The sequence below is a fragment of the Babylonia areolata genome, chromosome 26 (genome assembly GCF_041734735.1).
Source record: "Babylonia areolata isolate BAREFJ2019XMU chromosome 26, ASM4173473v1, whole genome shotgun sequence".
Taxonomy (NCBI): Eukaryota; Metazoa; Mollusca; class Gastropoda; order Neogastropoda; family Buccinidae; genus Babylonia; species Babylonia areolata.
This window is the reverse complement of record NC_134901.1, coordinates 45,495,389-45,517,771: the sequence shown is the minus strand read 5'-3', so window position 1 is coordinate 45,517,771 and position 22,383 is coordinate 45,495,389. Positions and strand designations below refer to the sequence as shown.

At 44.4% G+C, this 22,383-nt stretch overlaps 2 protein-coding genes across 7 annotated transcripts in view; one reads left to right on the top strand and one right to left on the bottom strand.

Annotated features, from left to right (window-relative positions):
- Window positions 1-16,162, top strand: part of LOC143300853 (uncharacterized) — a 52,454-nt gene extending 36,292 nt beyond the window's left edge. For 5 of the 6 annotated variants that reach the window (XM_076614797.1, XM_076614802.1, XM_076614799.1 and 2 more), the window contains exons 7-8: window positions 11,959-12,010; window positions 12,792-16,160. In XM_076614797.1, the coding sequence (XP_076470912.1) occupies window positions 11,959-12,010; window positions 12,792-13,058 (319 nt within the window). In that variant the 3' untranslated portion in view covers window positions 13,059-16,160. Of the gene's footprint in view, window positions 1-11,958; window positions 12,011-12,791 lie in introns of all 6 variants that reach the window. The other variant, XM_076614798.1, reaches the window with a different exon arrangement.
- A 282-nt stretch (window positions 16,163-16,444) lies between these two features.
- LOC143300854 (programmed cell death protein 5-like) lies at window positions 16,445-22,302 on the bottom strand. Its single transcript, XM_076614805.1, has 5 exons — window positions 22,213-22,302; window positions 21,205-21,310; window positions 19,695-19,786; window positions 19,430-19,501; window positions 16,445-18,761 (listed from the first exon to the last, which is right to left on the bottom strand). The coding sequence occupies exons 1-5, from the start codon at window positions 22,285-22,287 to the stop codon at window positions 18,714-18,716; spliced, it is 393 nt and encodes a 130-aa protein (XP_076470920.1). The 5' UTR covers window positions 22,288-22,302; the 3' UTR covers window positions 16,445-18,713.
- Between the last annotated feature and the right edge of the window lie 81 nt (window positions 22,303-22,383).

The following is a 22,383-nucleotide window of genomic DNA, read 5'->3' as shown; positions in this document are numbered from 1 at the left end:
CCACGTTCCCGGCACCTCCACCCAGACCACTGGGGAGTGTGCCCTCGGCAGAGCCCAGCCCAAGAATAAAGGCAGAGATTTAAAATTGCCCATAAAGCAAATCGTCTTTTCTAAATCGTGGGTCATGCTGGGTAACTCAAGCGTCAGACACCAGTTGTCAGGCGTCACGGAGAAGGTGAATGAGAGGAGCGCAAAGACCCCACGGTCAGCCGGACGGTGGGGCAGTCTGCCCAGGTGCCGCAGTATCCCCTTCACTGGACGGGGGCTGGAGGTCATGATGCAGGGGCGGTCCGCCAGACTGTCGACCCGCTCATCCCTCTCCTGCCCGTCCCTCATCTCTTCCCCTGGCCCAGTCTCCTCGCTCCACACCTTCCACCAGCACTCAGGTAGCAGTGACAGGGACACTGAACCCTGCAGGGTGGATGACCCACAGGGAGACTCCAGGCCCGTGGCTTCCTCTGCCAGTCCCCACAAAGAGGGGAGGTGTGAGGCTGACGCTGACGCTGACAGTCAGTGTCAGGGCCATCATCCAGCAACCGAGGACAGTCCCAGTAAATCTGCCAGTGACCTGCCCGTGAAGGGGTGTGCAGGTGCCAAGCCTGTGACAGGCGGGCGCACAGTGGAAAAGGGCCAGGCACAATGTGAAAGTGGCAGCATGGAACAGGGGCTGTCAGGAACACATCTCCATGGGGACATAAACAAGGTGAAGACTGCCTCAAGGTATGGGTCTCAAAGTTTTAGCGAATCTTTGGCATCTCCTCAGTTTTCTCGAGTCAGTGTTGAGGGCCGCTCTGCCTCACTCAGCCAGAAGCCTGCTCACGCAAAGCAGTCTTTGTTCTCATCCAGCACGGTGGCTAGTTTAAATTCTGTCCAAACACCATCAAAACCTGCCTCCTTTATCAAACCAGAGACTGACAAGAGTGAACAATCAGCCATGGACGGTGGTTTCCAGGCAGCAGCTACAGCATCTGAGGAAGACAGGGTGCCTGACATGGAAGTCATTGAGCGACAGGAAATAGCAGCCCTGAGGGCAGTGATGACACGGTCGTGGGTGCAGGAAGGGGGTGAGATGCCTCTAACCAACCTTCACATCCACGGAATGGGGCAGTCTCTGAAGCAGGCAAAGTCCAGCCCAGTGGTCAGGAAAGGTAAAGACTGGCCATGCCAGCCGTCAGGTGTGTCCAGCAACGCTGAAGGTAGAAAGGGGAGAGAGAGCACTCACCTGGCCAGGAATCGGCACGTCGTCAGCAACCCACGGAGGGTGATGATTGAGCTGCCTATGGCCAAGATAACCCCCACTCTGAACAGTCCTAGTGCTCTTCTGAATGACAGAAAGAAAACCACGCTCCAGGTTGCTGACTGCACAGACAAGGCGGCAGAGAAAGGAAAGGGCATGGAGGGGGAGTCCACGAAGAAGGGCAGTGACAGTCCCCCAGGTGATGAGAGCAGGGGTGGTGGTGCCACTGACAGGAGAGAGCAGCAGGTATGTGACTCCCTCCCTGCCCGCCCCTTGGTGGCCACCAGTATGTCACAGTCGGGGCAGACACCAAGAACCCAGTCTGCCCACAGAACCACAAAGTCTGCAGCTGGTGTTTGCCTCGAGGAAAGGTCTGCCACTGCCACCATAAACTATATGCAGGACTGGCACCAAACCAACAGTTACAATTGTGAGGGTAAGGCAGTGGCGAATTCTGATCTGTTTACCTGTTCGGAGACGTTCAGGCAACGGACAAGGACACCATCTGCAGTGAAGGGGGAGCATGGGGTGCCAGGGCGGGACACAGCCCAGCCCACCCTCAGCAACAAACCGCCCTCCTCAACCTTGTCACACAGACATGGGCAGCAAGCAGAACCCCGTGGAACGACGGCAGACAATAGGCGTCCCCAGCCTTCAGCTCACAGCTCCAGGCCTGCTGTGCGCAGGACGTCTACCTTGGGTTGGTGTCCCCACAAGCGGAGGTTGGACGGTAGGGGCAGTCAGACCACAGCATGTGGGGACACTACCACCACACCCTCCGCTCTGAACCACCCCACTCGTAATACTCACGGAAAGTCTCCCTCAGTCCAGTCCATGGCTAAACATGGCTCCACTAACAGTCCTCTGGGAGAGTCAGTCTCAGTTCAGTCCATGGCTGCAGCTGACTCCACTAACAGGCCTCAGAGAAAGTCTTCATTTCAATCCATGGCTGCAGCTGACTGCACTAACAGGCCTCAGAGAAAGTCTTCATTTCAATCCATGGCTGCAGCTGACTGCACTAACAGGCCTCAGAGAAAGTCTTCATTTCAATCCATGGCTAAAGCTGACTCCACTAACAGGCCTCAGAGAAAGTCTTCATTTCAATCCATGGCTAAAGCTGACCCCATTAACAGGCCTCAGAGAAAGTCTTCATTTCAATCCATGGCTAAAGCTGACTCCACAAACAGTCCAAAGAGAAAGTCTTCATCTCAGTCAATGGCTAAAGCTGGCTCCACTAACAGTCCTCAGAGAAAGTCTTCTACAGTTCAGTCCACGGCTAAAGCTGACTCCACAAACAGTCCTCAGGAAGAGTCTTCATCTCAGTCTGTGGCTAAAGCTGACTCCACTAACAGTCCTCAGGAAAAGTCTTCATCTCAGTCAATGGCTAAAGCTGGCTCCACTAACAGTCCTCAGAGAAAGTCTTCATCTCAGTCTGTGGCTAAAGCTGATTCCACTAACAGTCCTCAAGAAAAGTCTTCATCTCAGTCTGTGGCTAAAGCTGACTCCACTAACAGTCCTCAAGAAAAGTCTTCTACAGTTCAGTCCGTGGCTAAAGCTGACTCCACTAACAGTCCTCAAGAAAAGTCTTCTACAGTTCAGTCTGTGGCTAAAGCTGACTCCACTAACAGTCCTCAGGAAAAGTCTTCATCTCAGTCAGTGGCTAAAGCTGGCTCCACTAACAGTCCTCAGAGAAAGTCTTCATCTCAGTCTGTGGCTAAAGCTGGCTCCACTAACAGTCCTCAGAGAAAGTCTTCATCTCAGTCTGTGGCTAAAGCTGACTTCCACTAACAGTCCTCAGAGAAAGTCTTCATCTCAGTCTGTGGCTAAAGCTGACTCCACTAACAGTCCTCAGAGAAAGTCTTCATCTCAGTCTGTGGCTAAAGCTGATTCCACTAACAGTCCTCAGAGAAAGTCTTCATCTCAGTCTGTGGCTAAAGCTGACTCCACTAACAGTCCTCAGAGAAAGTCTTCATCTCAGTCTGTGGCTAAAGCTGGCTCCACTAACAGTCCTCAACAAAAGTCTTCTACAGTTCAGTCTGTGGCTAAAGCTGACTCCACTAACAGTCCTCAGAGAAAGTCTTCATCTCAGTCTGTGGCTAAAGCTGACTCCACTAACAGTCCTCAACAAAAGTCTTCTACAGTTCAGTCTGTGGCTAAAGCTGACTCCACTAACAGTCCTCAAGAAAAGTCTTCTACAGTTCAGTCTGTGGCTAAAGCTGGCTCCACTAACAGTCCTCAACAAAAGTCTTCTACAGTTCAGTCTGTGGCTAAAGCTGACTCCACTAACAGTCCTCAGAGAAAGTCTTCATCTCAGTCTGTGGCTAAAGCTGACTCCACTAACAGTCCTCAGGAAAAGTCTTCATCTCAGTCTGTGGCTAAAGCTGACTCCACTAACAGTCCTCAGAGAAAGTCTTCATCTCAGTCTGTGGCTAAAGCTGACTCCACTAACAGTCCTCAGAGAAAGTCTTCATCTCAGTCTGTGGCTAAAGCTGACTCCACTAACAGTCCTCAGAGAAAGTCTTCATCTCAGTCCATGGCTAAAGCTGACTCCACTAACAGTCCTCAGGAAGAGTCTTCTTTAGACCAGTCCATGGCTAAAGCTGACTCCACTAACAGTCCTCAGGATAAGTCTTCTACAGTCCAGTTCATGGATAAAGCTGACTCCATTAACAGTCCTCAGGGAAAGTCTTCTTCACTTCACTCCATGGCTAAAGCTGACTCCAATGATAGTCCTCATGAGAAGTCTTCTTTAATTCAGTCCATGGCTAAAGCTGACTCCACTAAAAGTCCTCAGGAGAAGCCTTTTACAGTCCAGTCCATGGCTAAAGCTGACACCACTAACAGTCTTCTGGAAAAGTCTTCTTCAGACCAGTCCATGGCTAAAGCTGACTCAACTAACTGTCTTCTGGAAAAGTTTTCTTCAGACCAGTGCATGGCTAAATCTAACTCAACTAACAGTCTTCTGGAAAAGTCTTCTTCAGAGCAGTCCATGGCTAAAGCTGACTCCACTAACAGTCTTCTGGAAAAGTCTTCTTCAGAGCAGTCCATGGCTAAAGCTGACTCAACTAACAGTCTTCTGGAAAAGTCTTCTTCAGAGCAGTCCATGGCTAAAGCTGACTCCACTAACAGTCTTCTGGAAAAGTCTTCTTCAGAGCAGTCCATGGCTAAAGCTGACTCCACTAACAGTCTTCTGGAAAAGTCTTCTTCAGAGCAGTCCATGGCTAAAGCTGACTCCACAAACAGTCTTCTGGAAAAGTCTTCTTCAGAGCAGTCCATGGCTAAAGCTGACTCCATTATCAATCCTCTACGGAAGTCTTCTTCAGACCAGTCCATGGTTAAAGCTGACTCTGCTTACAGTCCTCAGGAAAAGTCTTCTACAGTCCAGCCCATGGCTAAAGGTGAGACCAGCATCACAACACCCACAACCAGTCAGAACTTACCCAGCAAGGCCGCATCAGCTGACGCTCCAGAGAGCACAAATACAGCAGTTCCATGGAACACAATCTACAAACCCTTTGTCCAGACCAATGCCCCTCAGTCTGTTGCCACAGATACTTCAAGAGGACAGGCAGTTGAAGGTGTGGCCAGCTCCACTGTCCAGCTACCACTGGCTCCCAAACCAAGCCTGCAGACAGCGGTCAGTAGTGATGTACATGTGACCAGGCCAGGCCCAGTGACCAAGGCAGGCAGAGGGGTAGGGACTGGTTCACAGCCAAGCAGACAGAAGCTGCAGACAGTCCGCTGTGTGACAGATGTGTTCCAAGAGGTGCTGCAAAATAACCCGCCTGTGCGCTCTGAGTGGAACGAAGTGAAGCATGCTGTGTTCTGGCCCTCACCCAGGGTGTGGTCGGCTGGACCCCACTCCCAGCTGATGTCAGACACTACCTTGATGAAGGGTCGCTTCGTGCCATCTGAGATGAGGTTGAGATCAGCTGGCCTCGATTGGTTTTCCAGGTCCAGAAACTTGATGGATGTGGGCCTCCCCAACATCAGGATCTCAAAGTCGACACTCGCCAGACGTGGAGTGCAAGAGACTGCAGTCAGTGACAGGACACCACCAGTGCCCACCAGAACACCCCGCCAAATGCCCCAACCACTAAGGCCCCGCACAGCCACATGTGTGCGGGCACCTGTCAAAGACAAACCCATCATGTCCGCAGTTGCTGGGGGGTCAGATCACCTCCATACCAGTAGAGAGGTGAACAGTTTCAGGAGATGCCGTTCAGCAGGCACCAGTCAAACAGGGGAGCAGAGACGTGCCGCCATCAGAAATGTGCACAGCGCTCACGTCAAACCACCAGCAGACCGGCAGCGCAGCAGGAAAAGCAGACACTCCCTCTCCAAGAAGAGCAAACACAACAAGGACACTGACCCCAAAACACAGAAATCAGTCCAGGAAGCAGGGAAGGACAGCCGCACTGCATCGTATGGAGACAGTAAAGCCCAGGTGGCTCGTGCTGCACAGGGAGCCACCCAGGAGCCCCTCACCTCCATCCCCAACACAGTTAACAACACACGGCCAAAGTCAGCGTCCACAAAGAAAGGGAAGACAGCAGCAGGAATGCGTGGTTCACCTGATGGTGATCAGGATCCACACCATCCTTCACAGACAACAAACAAGAAGAAAAACTCCTCAGATAGCCCAGATAAAAGGGAGAAAACTGACTCCACCACCTTTGAGAAGGATGATAACACTGGGAAGACACAAACCAGAAGAAAAGCCCAAAAGAAGAAGACAGAGAAAAAAGAACCTCCATCACATGCAAAGGACAAGCGCAAATGTAGCAAGAGACGAGTGGACGGTGAAGATGACGTCACTGCGTGGGAACATGAAGTCACTGAAGCTTTTGTCAGCCCTGCAGCTCCATCCACCGTCAAGAAACAGAAGACCTCACTTAAAGATTCCAGGAAGAGTCGGAAAATGAGTTCACAACAGTGTGACATTATATTGTTGGAGGGCCATTTGTCCAAGTCTCCTTCCAGGCACAGCAGGATAGCACAGGGCCAGAAAGTCCGAAAGAGACAAACGAAAAAGGGCAGAAAGAAAAAGAATACTGTCAGCACTCTGGACAGCCAAGCCATGTACCAGCCACAAGCAGAAGACACAGACACAGAGGCCGTACCCTTCAGGAACTACCAGTGTCCCAGTGCTTCCTTAGGCAGGAAAGCATCCAGCAAATCTGGCACAGAACACTGCCACACAGGGTTGCTGGTCAGTCAGGCTTTGGGTGCTGAGAACCAGCCTCACACGGTGAGGGATAAGCCTGGCCCTGTGACCCAGGTTAATGTCACTGAGGACCTGACGTTGCAGCAGGTGATGGAGGTCAGGGGGCAGCCGGATGGTGCGGACCAGCCTGAAGAAAAGGGGTCAGGCCCCGGGGACCTGACAGAGAGGCCCACCACTGCTCACAGGAGGCACCGCCACTCGACACGCCCACGAAAGAGATCGGGCAGGAAGCGTTCCAAAACGTCCAAGACGCGGAATGTGGGTCATGTGGACATGATGTCCCAGAGACCAGGCTCCAGTGCGACAGATCAGGGGTTGAAGTTGAACATTGATCTGCTGGACTTCTCGCAGCTGGCGGAGGGAGACAGTGTGGGGGAGGCTGACCACGACGATTGTCTCCAGGAGCACTGGAATCTGAGTGACCCTCACCCCAGTCCCGTCACAGACAGGTCACCCCCACCCTTCGGTGCGATCGCCGTCCAAACCATACACAGAGCCAGGAGGACAGAGCAGGGGGAGGGGGAGGGGAGAGGGTGCTGTCACCCCCCCATTGCTGACCAACAGGGAGCCGAGGGCGGGTGGAGGGAGGGGTCGGGGGTGTTCCTAAAGGGGTCACACACTGAGGTCAGCGACACACAGGACGCAGCAGAGAGTGGATTCCCCTTGGTCGGCAGTGTGTGTGCAGAGGGGAGCGGTGTGGGACAGGGGGCTTCTTCTGACATGGGGAGGACACATGGCACAGGGAGGACATCACATGGCACATGGGAAACATCACATGACACATGGGAAACATCACATGACAATGCACAAACATCACTGGACGCAGGAAGAATATCACATGACGCTAAGAGAGCACCACATGACACAGGGAGATCACGTGACACGGGGGGGAAGAAGGATTGGGCCAGACAGTCAGCCACAGACAGGAACCAGGTGATGAGATCTTCCCACAGCATACAGGCAGCAGGTGTGGCAGTGGCCCAGTGGTCACTAAGTGACACAGAACCCAGCGAGTCAGGCTGTGATGATGGACCTTCAGATCAGACAGCAGGTGGTGGGGGTTCCTTCACACTGTGGCCACACTGGCAGGCCTACACCACTGACAACAAATCCCTGAATGCCGCTAACAAGACGGTGACCCCACAGGTTGACACAGCTGACTCTGGTCACGACCTTTGTAGAGTCGACCCTGCTCTCCAGATGCTGGGGGGCTTGGACGAGGTGTTTGACAGCATCATTCAGAGAAAACGCTCCCCAGGAGACGCATTCCAAAGTGGCTTTCAGTTGCCCAGCAGGAAACTTGCATGGAACGATGACTCTTTCTGTCACCCCGCTCCCTCCACCGTTGAAGGCCAGGTCACTGAAGGACAGGCAGTGGGTCCGAGCAGTGTGCGGACATTACCTGGGATGTCTCAACATAGCAACGCACCTGGGTCTGCCAGTGCTTCCATGTATCCTGACATGGGTGAAGGCCACTTCTTTGACAACAGAGAAGTATGGGAACTGTTCTCAGAGACCTGCCCCCCTGACATGGAAGACAGGGATTATGCTACAGAGAAGGGAGAAAGCAGCCGCTATTGTCACACAGACGGAGACCAACAGCGGTTGTTCCCTGGACGTTCAGCAGAGGCGTCATTGTTGGGTGGTAGGAACCACAGTCAGACATTGAAACACTCCCCTACCAGTCCACCACTAAGGGCCCCAGTCAAGGAGAGAGTCCATAAACACACAGGTGTCGGCAGCCAGCGGATGTTCCCAGCCAGCAAGGAGTCATTGCCAAAGCACCGGCCTTCCCCTGACCCCAAGCCTGCAGATCTTGTGCTCAGCATCAGCGCGTCACCGCTGTTCAGATACAAACGCAGGATACGCTCGGCCTGCAGCGTGTATTCCAACAATGCCCAGAATTACCAGGCCTGTGAGAGAGCACTGGAGAAGGCTGCTTGCCACCCCCGGGCCCTGCTGCCATGGCAGTCACAGCAACAAGATCACAACCCTGGCCTGGAGCCACTGGAAAGTCACTGCAGGTCGTGTCAGAAACTGTTTGAAAGGACACAATCTTACGTCTGTGTGACCCCCACCAAGGAGATTCCCATGACAGTGGCTGAAGACCCCAGCCAGGTGCTTGACATCCATGATATCAGCAGCGTTCCATGTGAAGATTCCCTGTGTATAATCCCCATGGATAAGCACCAGAAGCAGGCCTGGGTTCCTCTCAAAAGCAGTGTGAAGAGAGCGAGAAAACTCCAAGCCAGAAGACCCCAGTCTTATCATGACCGGGTCCAGAACCTTCCATCATTAGCCCTCATCGGCAAATCAGTGGTCACCCCTTCCATGCAACAGTGTTTTCTGGACTGGAATTAGGACCCCAGTGGTTCATACAACAGCTGTCTCTCAGAGACACTGAAAAACTGACTTGTGCCAGGGTGCTTGCAGAACACTCTAAAGCTGAACACAGATTATAGAGAAGGGACAGAGGCACAGAGTCAGGGCAACAGCTGGCATTTTTAGAAGGCCATGTCACAAGTGATGGTTGTAGAGACCAGGTAAAAGGCCATGAAAATGTTTTGATATATCTTTGGTTTTCATTCCGTGAGAGGTTTCATTTCTAGTATGCAGTGGTGAGCAGTTTTACTGAGGTTTGTAACATGTCATAACAATACCCACATGGCCTTGTTGGATGTGGAATTTATGCTTCAAGTTCAGTCTGTGCCATACATTTTTTTTTTCTTTTCTTTTTTTATTATATATTCTTGACATTCTTTAGATATCTACAGACTACAAACCCTTTTGTCTTTTTATTACTATTATTAATTTAGAAAGAAGATAATTTCCATGACAGTTTTTAACATCTTTTGATGCTTTTGCATATCTTCATCTGCCATTTCACATTATATATATATCTATGGAAATATTTTCATTTCATTATTTATTCATTATTCATTATTTATTTACACATTGCATATTGATATGCAAATATAAAGATATATTGATTATTCAGTTACTGTTATGATCTCATCACCAAATATAAAGATACATTGATTATTCAGTTACTGTTATGATCTCATCACCAAATATAAAGATACATTGATTATTCAATTACTGTTATGATCTCATCACCTTATAGATACTGGATTAATTGTTACCAGCATTGATGTTTTTATATGGTTGAACAAATTTCTGGAATTAAAATGACTGCTTTTAAAGTGATTTGGAGTTGATTTAGTTCATGTGTTTTAGAACCAGGTTGAAGTCATCTCAGGCCAAAATTAAATAGAAACACAGTGAATTTTTTTCAAGGGAACAGATAGGGGGGGGGGGGGGGGGGGAAATAACAACAATACACTGTGGCAATATACTCAGCCTGGCGAGAGCAGCCACAAGTACACACAGAGAAATATACTGTGAGAAGAAGGTAATACTTTACTGTATAACCCACTGCAGTTCCCAAATATCCCACAATACATGATGGAGATGGTGCACTGGTGTCCAGTACTGGCCGTGTGTAGCAGAAAGTGTCATGATTCATTGAACTGCATGGGATGCTGTGGGATCTTCTTCTTCTGCGTTCACTCGTATGCACACGAGTGGGCTTTTACGTGTATGACCGTTTTTACCCCGCCATGTACGCAGCCATACTCCGTTTTCGGGGGTGTGCATGCTGGGTATATTCTTGTTTCCATAACCCACCGAACGCTGACATGGATTACAGGATCTTTAACGTGCGTATTTGATCTTCTGCTTGCGTATACACACACAAAGGGGGTTCAGGCACTGGCAGGTCTGCACATATGACCTGGGAGATCGTAAAAATCTCCACCCTTTACCCACCAGGCGCCGTCACCGTGATTCGAACCCGGGACCCTCAGATTGACAGTCCAGCACTTAAACTACTCGGCTATTGCGCCCGTCGCTGTGGGATAATCACAGTACCTTTGCAACACTGATGAACAGCATTACCCTAAAATCTGGGACAGTGAACTTGCATTGTCATTGGTAACACTGTCATTGGTGTGCATGTATGTGTAAAACCTTGCAGGAAGACTTTATGGTACTGATTGACAGTGTTGTATAACGTAGCAGTACTTATGCAGAAACTTTCATAATCAGTTTTGATTTTAACTTAATCAGTCAAGAATAGTCTGGATAAATTGTGTGTACTTTTATTTATGATATTCAATTCTGTTCAGTTAAACTGTTTCAGAGCTTTTTAGCGGCCCCATTTAGTCAATCAGACCATTAACAGATTGGTTGAATTTGGGTCTGGGCATTTGGTTTTGTGTTTGGTTTTGGGCAAAATGAGGTGAGGCTTTTATCTGCAGCTTTTTTTCTGATTCTGTTTGTATCATTTTTTTGTTATGTTTGATTGTTGAGGAGAATCTGTTACTTGTTGTTTCATAGATTTTGTCCACATATTTGCATAATGTTTTGCACTGAATATTTACAGATTTTGCTGTCATTACTGTATTGTTGATCCGGTATGTTTATTTGTGTGCATGTACATTACACATATTTGCACTTTTGATTTGCTTATGTGTACTTTTGCATTTTCCCATGTGAATGGTTTTGACTGCATGTACTGACTGACAGTTTACACTAACTCTACCGTCAGTAGTGGTATTCAGTATTGTGTATATTTCAGAAGATTTAGTACTTGTGGCAAATTCTTGTTTGTGTGATTTCAGGACGGCCATTTTTATATTTGTTCTTTGTTGTCTGTTTTTATTTCTGCTTCTTGATTTAAGATTTTATTGTTCACCACTGGTATATCTTTTCATCTGATAGTTTAGAAGTATCAGATGGGACTTTTTATTGTTCAGCTTTGGGGAATTATAAACATCCATTTAAAGTGAATTTAGGCAGAGAACTGTGTTTTGTATATTTTTTTCCCTGCTTATTTCAAAATTGTAGGTTTGTTGGCTTTTTTTTCCCCCTGTGTATGAAAATGCAGTCTATATTTTTTGGTCATCCTATTTTTGCTTCAAAATTATACAACCCCAAATATAATAATTATAATACAAGAGAAATTATATGTGACATGCTGTTTTTTCATTTCTTTTGGGACCAATATGTGCAAGTGAGCATTTACATATGCATGTGCACACACAAGAACACTTATTTTCAGTCATGGTTGAATACTTAAGCTCATACTTAAGTTACTGCAAGTTATGTTGGACATAAAACCATGGTGGTGCACACCATCACAACAATTACATGAAAGAAAAGCACAAAATGATATGATCTATTATCTTTGAAAAGAAGAGAATTTTGTCACTATTTGTCCCGTTCATTATTGTTTCTTTTCTTCTTCAAAAGGATTCATTAATAATTTTTTCTTCTTTTTTTTTTTTTTTTTTTAAAGATCAACTTGGACAATTTATGTCTAGGTTTTGTTCTACCTTAGTAATCTTTCATTCTTTTCCTATAAGTCCTACTCCTCTTTTTTTTTTTTTAGCTGATTGGTCATGTACAGTGAACATTGTTCCTGTGATTGCAGAAAATACCCACAAGGCTACACTTCACCCAGGAAAGAGAAAACAAACTCCAAGGTAAGCTGTCTGCTGAGAGGCACAAATTCCAAGTGGATAAAGTGTTGGACTTTTTATTGATCTGAAAGTGGTGGGTTCAAATCCAAAGACGCAGCACCTGATGGGTTAAGGGTGGAGGTTTCTTCCAGTCTCCCAGGTCAGCAGATATGCATACCAGCTGGCACCTTAACCCCCTTTCATGTACATGCACAATGTAGAAAATCAAATATGCATGTTAAAAATTCTAATAATCCATGTCAGCATTTGGTGGGTTATGGAAATTAGAACATACCCAAAGAGCATAGCTGTCATTTCAGTCATGCATTCTGTAAACGATTTACACCCCTGACCACTCGTCCAGGTGAGATAGGAATGGTAAATATAATCTGTCGTGCAGATCAAACTGGAAGCCTTAAGTTTTTTAGGAAATGCTGTGACCACTGGGCCACAATTATCCCAGGTCTGTAGGACAGCATGGTGACAAAGTTTGCGGAATAAATGTTGGCGAATGACTGATCATAGTGCGCAGCGCTCCCTCATCAGAGGATACAGTTCTGATGAAGGCTGAGAAAGAGATAGAGAATAACTGTTCTAAAATTGTGTTGTCATTCACACTAGACAGAGAGAGAAAGAAAATGATTGTTTATGGAGGAAAACTAAACAGAAATTTCTGTTGTCACTGAGACTGACTTTTTTTTCTTTTCTTTTATCTACCAAAAAAAAAAAAGATAAGATTGTTTGCTCTCTTGGTATAAAGACCATTTCTCACACAGTGTCTGAGAGTTGCGGTTTGTGCTGGCAGGCCCATGGGAAGCCCAGCCCCCACTCCCCGGGCCACAGGAAGGGAGGGGGCAGCAGTGGCAGTGGGAACGAGGGGGAAGAACCAGCACAGAAGGCTGCCCTCACCTCCCCTGTCTCTCAGCCCGCCCTGGCCACCGGAAACCCCCACCCTTCTTCCCCCATCTCCACGCCAGAGGACACCCCACGATTCCCTGCCTCTGAAGGGCAGGAAGCCAGCACGGAACAAGGGGAGGTCAGTCAGACAGACGACAGCCACCAGTACTCCTAAGGGCAGGCAACTTCAGAGAGGGGAAAGAATAGGACCGCCTTGGCGGAATCGAGACGGAGATCGTGTGACACGTGGTGGTGTGCTCGGTTTGGGCGGTGGTCTTGTCAGTTGACTAAGGACAAGAGCTGGTTTGTTGCGGGTGAAACTTTAGTGACAAACTCTCAAATTTGCTGAAAGTTAGCTACCAACAAGTGATGGAGACATGTGGGAGTGAGAGGGGATTTCCACCGGACTATAACCCCGAAGCATTTAACCCCAGGAAGCATAAAGACTATCAGTGTTAGTTAGCTTTCAGATGAGAAGCAGTGACATGTTGTACCTGCTTCAAGACATTATTTTGGACCACATACTTGAGTCTTGCACACACACAGCCAAAACTCAACACTTTCCACCTTCAGTGTACCTATACGCAGCTGTTCTCTTCCTGTGCCAACCCTGATGAATGAAATCTGTTTTTTCAACTTACCAACATTCTGTTAATAGTTGTGAAAGGGACTAAACTCATGACTGGACACTTTATTTGGGGGGAAGTTAATGTGCAAATTCTTTTTTCTTTTCTTTTTTTATGTCTGGATTTCATTTTTCCCCACAGTTGAGGCCAGGGTTGTTTTTTTGCATACAGCCCTAGTAAGCCACTAGGATGGCAAACAGCTTACAAACAGAAAAAAAACCCACAAAAAAACCCCACCTGAAACATGTTACTTCAGACCAGGCCATAAGCTTTAAAAGGCTCAGCTAGTAAAACTGAAAATATCATCCAAGATATGATACCAGAGATGATAAGTGAAAGTCAACAATAACACGCTTTGTTTTGTTCAATTCTGTGAAGGTTTGAGAACTAACGTGCAGGGAATTTCAGGGGTTTAAACAGTTTTTGATTATGAAACGCAGTGTGCTTTTGGGGGCGAGAGGGGAAAGAGGGTTTGATAGATTTGTCAGTGTGATGAAATCTTGTAAAAACTGCTTTCTTCAGTCTGACAGTGACACTTACCTTGTGCAGCAGTCTTTTTTTTCACTTAACAGTTCTTTTCCTTCTGAAGTTGTTGTTGTTGTGAATGTCTTTTTTTCTATCCATACAATCCGGTTCACACCATGACTGTGAGCTTTTTCATTAATGCTCAGCAGATCTAAGTCCCTTTCAACATATTTTACAGGGGGGCACAATGTTAGTGTCAGCATTAAATTCCTGCACAGTAATTTTGTTATAATTGTATTGCGCCAGGACAACTCTTCAGTGTATGTACTCGAGAACTGTTCACCTAAGTCAGTGCATTTGACAAAATTGAACAAGAACAGTGCCTTGCTCTTACATTTCTTGCGTTGACAGTGTCTTTACACACAGACAAGTTGTGCTGTGCAGCTGGAGCGGGTTCACCAATCACAACACTTGACCACAATCATGAAGTCATTCACAGCATGTATTACACTTCACTCACAGTATATTTTCCTCAGAGAATTATGTACATTAAGAATTTCACAGCAGACAAAACTCATGACAACTGCATCAGGAATTTACACATAGTTTATAGTGGATGTATCATAATTGATGTAAATTGACCTAATTCAAGAAACATCGCTTGCAGTCTACAAGGGTGGCAGTGAAACAGATTCTGTCACCAGCTTCTTCACTGGAAGGTCATGACCTGTACCATTGTTCTGATTGGATGGCAAGCTTCACACCTTTACTGGACTCACTTAAGACATGTGCATGTTCAACAGTTTGTGCAAAAGAATGGCTGCTCGGTCAGTAGGAAAGTCACACATTAATTTCTGGAGAGCAAGTGCAAAACCATTCTTACAGTTCAGTGAGACATGGCGTAGAATAATGAAATATTTTAAACATTATTTCCATGTAAATTCTTGCTTTTTTACATTCAGCTGACATTTGTCATTGTGGAGGTACTACATGTTCGTCTTTGCCCGACTATGGCCTTTAATGGACAGCTAGGTTAATACTGTTTTATTTAATTCCAATTGATTTTAGCCCATGTACACACTGCTGAATGCAATCTATTATGCATTTCTGAGATCTTTTACACTATTTTGACTTCTTTTACGATAAAATATCATCTGTGATGGACCAGCAAGAGTTGGCGCCAAAGCCTTTAATTTCTATTGTTACATAACACTTGGTGATGCCTTTACCTTCAGCATTATCATGACCACTAATTGTTGTGTAATACATTTCATACCCATTCTGTGATATTTGTTTACATCTTCTTGAACTTTAGCAACTGTGTTAGACGCTGGCAGTATGTGCTGATTCATTCTATTTCATGTTTTGTGACTTAGGAATGCAGGAGATTCTGTGGGTATACAGTTTCTTTAATCATAAAGTTTTCTGAACCTATGTGGCTTACTGTAAATGTAACATGACCTTTTTTGGTTTGCCATTCTCCCCATCCTCCCCACAGATAGTGATATAGTCAGTCACACCTGGGCACATTCTGTCGTGGCCTCAAAGCAAACTGTCCACAGGGAACTGTCCTTGTTAGGTCACCAAGAATAATTGTCTTTTCACTTTTCGTGACATTGTTCATTTCTTGTGAAAGTGCTAACTCTACTGTGCCAAAACACCTGCACAAAGGACATTCAGAGGGAGCTAACACCTGTTGTTTTCTTCATTCTGAATTAGTTTACTGGCAGGTGCTACTCTTCTCCTGTCGTTAATTTTGTGACTGTAAATAGTACTATCCCCCCCTTTTTTTTTTAACGTTACAAATGAGTTCATTGTGCACCAAAGGGAACTAACACTCATGCCTGTAGTTATGCTGGGTTTATTCTTTCACTGCCTCTGTCTTTCACTCAAATTTTAAGCATTCATGTGTGCACAAAATAACCCAGCTCAATAAAGGTGATGGGGGTAGATTTTTCTTCTTTCTTTTTTTTCTCATCAGTTTGGATTTTCTTACTTGATGAAAGTTTTTTCCCCCTCATACTGCTTTGAATTCAACCTTTTTTTTTTTTACATACACCAGTAATGTGGATATCTGTGATAACAGTATCAGCTCATCTTCGTCATGAAATCACAAATGCCTGCTTTTTACCATTCCTGCGCAGACCAATGTTTGCTTTCATTGTTGTTATTGTCAATTTAGGCATGAAATAAAGTAATGTACCATGAAGAACAGCTTGTGATGTTCAGTTATTGTTGACAAAGTGTTACTTGATTGTGATCATAAAATCTGCATTCAGAGAAATAACACATTCTATAGAGAATGCTTGTGCGTACGTGTAACAATCATAGAAATACATGCATTTATTACATGATTTCACTCTTGATACATCCTCACACAAATTCCACTCCTTACATATTCTCTCACACAGACAGGAAAAGCATTAAAGAAAACCAACACCCTCATTCAAACATTCAAAACCAATCAATGTCCAAAGCCCTGGGAGATGTTTAATGAATCAAAAATGTCAAAGCATTCACTGGCACACACACACACACAACAACAAAAAAAAGAAAAAAAAAACACTGTAAAGTAACTGTCCATGAAATCTGGCGAATACGACACATCTCATCAAACTCAAACGTTGGGAAATGGTAAACGGAATGGGTGAAGTTTGGGGAGGAAGGTGGTTGCGAATCATTCATAAGATTAGAGGAAGGGGTGGGAGGAAACCAGAATCCATTGGCATAAAGACTGGAAATCTGTTTTGAAGTTATTCTCACCAGAAATAATGCCTCTCATGGTACACAACCTATTGTGATTGATACAATTCTGCTATGAAATGATTCTACTTAAATGCCTCTCCATGTTACCACACTGCCTCAGTCACCGCATGAACGATGCAGGACAAGTTTGACTATATGGTCCACAATCGTTTTTCCCTTTTCTTCTGATCTTGTGTGTGCACAATAGGTTTCAGCAGATTTTCCTGTGGTACACTTCTGTCATGTCTGTATGGAACTGCGTGAGTGATAAACTGAAAGCTTTTTAAAAATTTTCAGGGCATCATCAAAATCAGAAATTGATCATGCATTTAAAAAGCAAGTCATCCACTTATGTTCTAAGCTGAAATGCCTTTATTTACAATAAAAGACAATGATGAACATCATTTATAAGAGGTTAAACATGATACTGATGTAGAAAAAATTATCTCCGCATTTTCTCTTTTGTTTTTGTAACTTGTTTCTTGCTTTTAATGTTTTACAATACAGGTGTTTTAATCTGATGACAGCCATGACAAATACCTCAAACTTTAGACAGGGTTCGAATTTAACTCTTATGTTTTGAGTGCCAGTCGGGCACTCTGGACAAAACATTTGAGTGCCCAATTGTGGTTTTGGCTGCCAGCATAAATGAAATAAAATGTGCCAAGGAAAGTCTTTCTGCCAGGCGTCACTGTACATGTGCTGGTGCTCTGATTCCTACTACTGCTGTGTATTCTTTTTGTCATCCTGAGCCTTCGTCTCTGTTTCGGTAGCCTTTCTTTTAACACTGAAGATGGGAAACATCGTTCGTCGCTAACATGCCAAGAACGTCAACATCTGATCACGCACACACAAAGATGCTGCTCCGCGAAGCGAGTTGCAGCAGACGATGCTTTACATTTCGATTGACTGCGTTCAAGCTTGCTTTCTTGGTGTATTTTTAATTAATTTTCTTTCACCTCTATCAATTTTTTTTAGTGCCAAATGGGCACTCTTGACAGAAAATTTGCGTGCCCAAGCGAACTTTTCGTAGCATTTGCACCCGGGCACCCACTAAATCCGAACAGATAAGTATTGAGCTGATGTGTTTTTCTTTTGCTGGTCAAGTCTAAATTCCATCTCTAAAATCATAAAATTACAATGGAACTTTTTTTTTCTTTATATAATATATATATATATATATATAAAAAGTAGGGGAGAGAAAAGAAAAAGTGGAGCAAAGTGCTTTATTGGCTTCTAAGATTTCATGCACTGAAATGATGAAAACAAATAAACAAAACTGTGACATTGCACAAAATGTGTTGGCAATGAAATGGATGAATACTGCCCAGAGGCGCTTTCACAGACACATGAGTGACAGACACCTCCCTCTGGTAGGGCTTTTTTCAAATTCTGTATTCTTACTTGGGGACAAGCACTTTACACATGCAAGAGTGGAGGATGTACACACATACACAACCACAAAATATTAAGATTACCATGTATGTATGCTTTGTGTTCTCAGAGTGAGAAGTAAAAAATGCATTTTTTGCCTCTTAAAAGCCAAGTTCAGTATTCTCTCTTGCCTCACTGGTAAAACTCTTTCCCTCGCACACACATGTATATTTGCTTTCCTTTTTCTCACAGGGATCAACCAAAGGGTCAAATAAGGTAAATAATTTAAAGAACAAGAAAAAAAAAGTACTTTCTCACACAAATAGACAGCATACAGTCTTGTTCTGATTTCATCAGAATCATTCTCACTTCCAAAAAATTTATAATCCATGAAAAAACATCTTCCGTAACTGCAGCGCTTGTTATCAGATAACAATGGCAGGCACTGAACAGAATTTCAAAACCACACTGCTCTCAATTCTCTTCTGTTCCTTTTTAACAAGCACATATGCAACAAATAGCACTGGATATAGTGTACACACTGCCAAGCCCACACAAACATGCTACTTTCCTATTCGCCATTCCTGCCACAGGAGACTTTGGGACTGGTGAAGTGTGATTCAGAAGTCCTCATCAGAATCATCCAGGTTGGCTCTTCGACGGTCAAACTGCACAAATGAGAGAGAGAAAAAATGGGTACAGAATCTGCTCCCTACCAGTGCAAGCTTGTTCTATTCAAAACAAATGCACAAAAGAGACAGACCCGTGTGTGAAAGCACATGCACACAGTCACATCCACACTCAAACACACAATACACACAAACCCAGAAGTAAGGTGGCAGGATGGTTAAGACACTTCCATGCCAAAACAGTGTCCATGTGGGGCTGGGTTCCAATCCCACTCTCGCCCTTTCTCCCAAGTTCGACAGGAAAATCAAACTAAGCATCTAGTCATTCGGATGAGATGATAAACCAAGGTCCCTTGTGCAGCATGCACTCGGCGCACTGAAAAAGAACCCATGGCAACAAGTGTTGTCCTCTGGCAGAATTCTGAACAAGAAGTCCACCCTGATAGGCACACATATAGGCATGCACTTGAGGCCTGACAAGTGTGTTGGGCTAAGCTGCTGTCAGGCATCTGTCTTGCAGAATGTGAAGCATATACGGATTTGTCCAAACGCAAGTACCGTCTCCTTGAGAAACTGAAACACAAACACAACATTACAAATATACCTAACACATGCAACAAATCAATACCACCGTTAAATACATACACAATCATTCCCACATGCCAACCACCCAGTCTCGCACCAAGAATCGCATCACAGTTGCCAACCTTCACTGTAGTTTTCTTCTGAGTTCTCTCACTGATGTTCTCCAAGAGTCCCTTCAGCGACTGTTCATTCATCTGAGGAAAGAACAATTCTTAATCGTGTAAAGACGTTAGTGTGAAGCATTTTGTGATCATTGTTATCTTCATGAGTTTAGGCTATATTCCATATTTGTCACACACACATATGCAGAACACACACACAGCATGCACACACACACATACACACAGAGCACACACACACAGCACACACACACACACGCATACTGACCTTTCCAGCCAGCTGCCCTGTCTGTGCCATTCGCACAATCACGTTTTCCACCATTGCAGCCTTCTCTGGTTTGGCTGCTTTAATGTTAGCCACTGCACATCACAAAATAAAACATGGACAGCTCACACTTCCCAAACAGGAAGCTCATGGCATTAACAAAGTTATACATACACATGTGTGTGTGTGTGTGTGTGTGTGTGTGTGTGTGTATACATATATGTAGACATACAGATGATATAGACATATATATATATATATATTTCTATATACAGACAGAGAGAGTTTAGGTTTGATTTAGGACACCATGGGTCATTTGACCGGTTCACAACAAAATCAATAGGTCATTTTCAAAACTAATGGGTCAGAAAAAAACAACCACTAGTCATGCCTCCGTCAGGCCACCCCACAACCGCAAAATCTGTACTTAGTTCATCACACTCTTTAAATATATATACTTATGTTTGCCATATACTTTTATGTTGCCTTGCCTCGATGAGCACAGAAAATACATTATGTTCACATTACGGTCCAGTTAATACAACAACAACAAAAGCAGAAACAAAAGCAAAGCAGCACATGACACTGGATCAATCATGAAATGTATTGATCAACATGAATTTGGCAAAACTGAATGAAATGACATCAACACTGAACACCATTGCATTACAGACATTAAAATAAGTTTTGTGTGAATTACAAAATAGGTTTTCTATTCATGTATTTTTCTTCTGAAAACAGAGAGACTTAAGAAGCTACCTCTTGCAATCAACATCCACATCTTCCATATCACTGTTACTTTTTCTAGACCTTTTTATCTTAACACAAACAATTATACAGTTGTGTGTGTGATTAAGTGAAATCCATTTTAGTGGGTAGGAGGAGACTGGGAGAAAGAGTGGGCGTGGTTACTTGTGAACTAACTGCAAAGATTATCTAGTAAGACAGCAGTAATTTCACTGAGCAAAAGGTTTGGGGTTTTTTCTCTCTCTTTTATTAAAAAAAAAAAAGAAGAAGAAAATGCCCTGAGCTTGTGAACAGCTCCCCTTATTGTGCAAACATGAGAGGGAATACACTTTACTTCTGTGGGTTTGATTTATTCTAATGTAATTATCAGTCAGTCATTGCTGTTTTCCAGGTATGCCCTAACAGATATTCTTATAGATTTTCATGGAATTACTGTTCATCCATCCTATAACAGTTTACTTGTGAATAACTATAAATTATAAAATGTAGAATAAAGGACCATGCAATTTTTTTTAATGGAACTCTTCTACTGTTCTAGAGATCCTTTTCTCTTTTAGTCTCATTCTTTTTCATTCAAACACACACACACACACACACACACACAGAGAGAGAGAGAGAGAGAGAGAGAGAGAGAGAGAGACAGAGGGAAAGCAAACAAATCATGTCTAAAGCCATTAATTTAGGATTAAGCTAGTCGTTCGTTAGGCATAATCATGCTATACATGTAGGACAACAGGTGACACATTGTGAGGCAAGAGACACATACACCGTGCCCGTGCAGGCTGGTCTAAGCATTGACTGAGCAGGGTCTCCTTGAACTCCTGCTCCTGTCGCGCCTTTTCCTGTTGCTCCTGGGCTGCCTGGGGGTTGCCCTGTAAAATAAACTGCTCACCAAGCCCTTACTCACTTCAACCATCTCTGCTCGTCTACTGGCTCATTTCCAGTATCTTTGCTGTGGGTTGTAAAAACCCTTACACTTAAGTTACAGGCCTCTAATTTTACTAATATTATTTTCTGGCTTCTAATTTTACTATCTTCATTGGGAGGTGCTTTGGTCAAACCCAGATCTGTATTTTAATTCTAAAATTCATTCAAGTATTTGAAGAAAATAATAATAGACATTTTGACTTAAATGAAAAGAACCTTGGTCACTCACTTCAGTCACTATTCAAGTTACCAAATCTGTGCAAAAATGACTGACATGTAATATGCGGTCATATCTGTAAATGTGTAATGTCTTATTCTAGCTCTTAAATTATTGCAACTGTTGGTTACATTTTCATGGTTTGTCACTTTGTGGGACCAAAAACGGAAAAAGCAAGATGGTGGCATGTCAGTTTGGTGACTGAATTCGAATCATGATTGAGTAAAATGACGTACACAATAAGAGTGGAAATCCTCTGTAAATGGGTTACAACATCTACGTATAAGTCCAATCTTTTTCTTCCTTGGCAGCGACCACAATCAGCTAGTTGATTATTCTAATGGTAATATCGTTTCACTCATGCACAAAGATTGCCGGTAAAATAGGTTCCTGAATTCAGAATGCTAAAATAGGACTTTGCAGCTTTAATACCATAAAAGATTAAACCTATGAATAATTCTTGAAGTTTTCTGAAGTTGATGGAGTTCAACACGAACTGACTACTGCTTCAACGTGTTCAAACCAATCTACTGAAAATATAAAGTTGTAAATATGGTGCAAAATTCTAAGGTTATAAAAGCACCAAGACATGTCGGTTTTGCCAAAGATGAGAAACAGAAATTTCAATACCCGAAAATCGCCTTGTTGCCTTTGGAGTTCTGCCAATCTCTTTTGCCGAATCGCTTCCAGCCCGTCGTCAGCCATGATGCACAAGCAGAAATGCTGTAGTGTTTGTCTCCCTTATCAACATTTCGGTGTGACCCTAATTTCTGGCCTACTTTTTAAAGTTCCATGCTCTGA

Excerpts from the sequence above, each read along its gene's own strand:
- LOC143300854 (XM_076614805.1), bottom strand. The coding sequence starts at position 22,287 with ATGGCTGACGACGGGCTGGAAGCGATTCGGCAAAAGAGATTGGCAGAA. Across the intron at positions 19,787-21,204 it reads CCAGCCTGCACGGGCACGGT|TGGCTAACATTAAAGCAGCC; the intron begins GTATGTGTCTCT and ends TGTGATGTGCAG. Across the intron at positions 19,502-19,694 it reads CAGGGCAGCTGGCTGGAAAG|ATGAATGAACAGTCGCTGAA; the intron begins GTCAGTATGCGT and ends TTCTTTCCTCAG.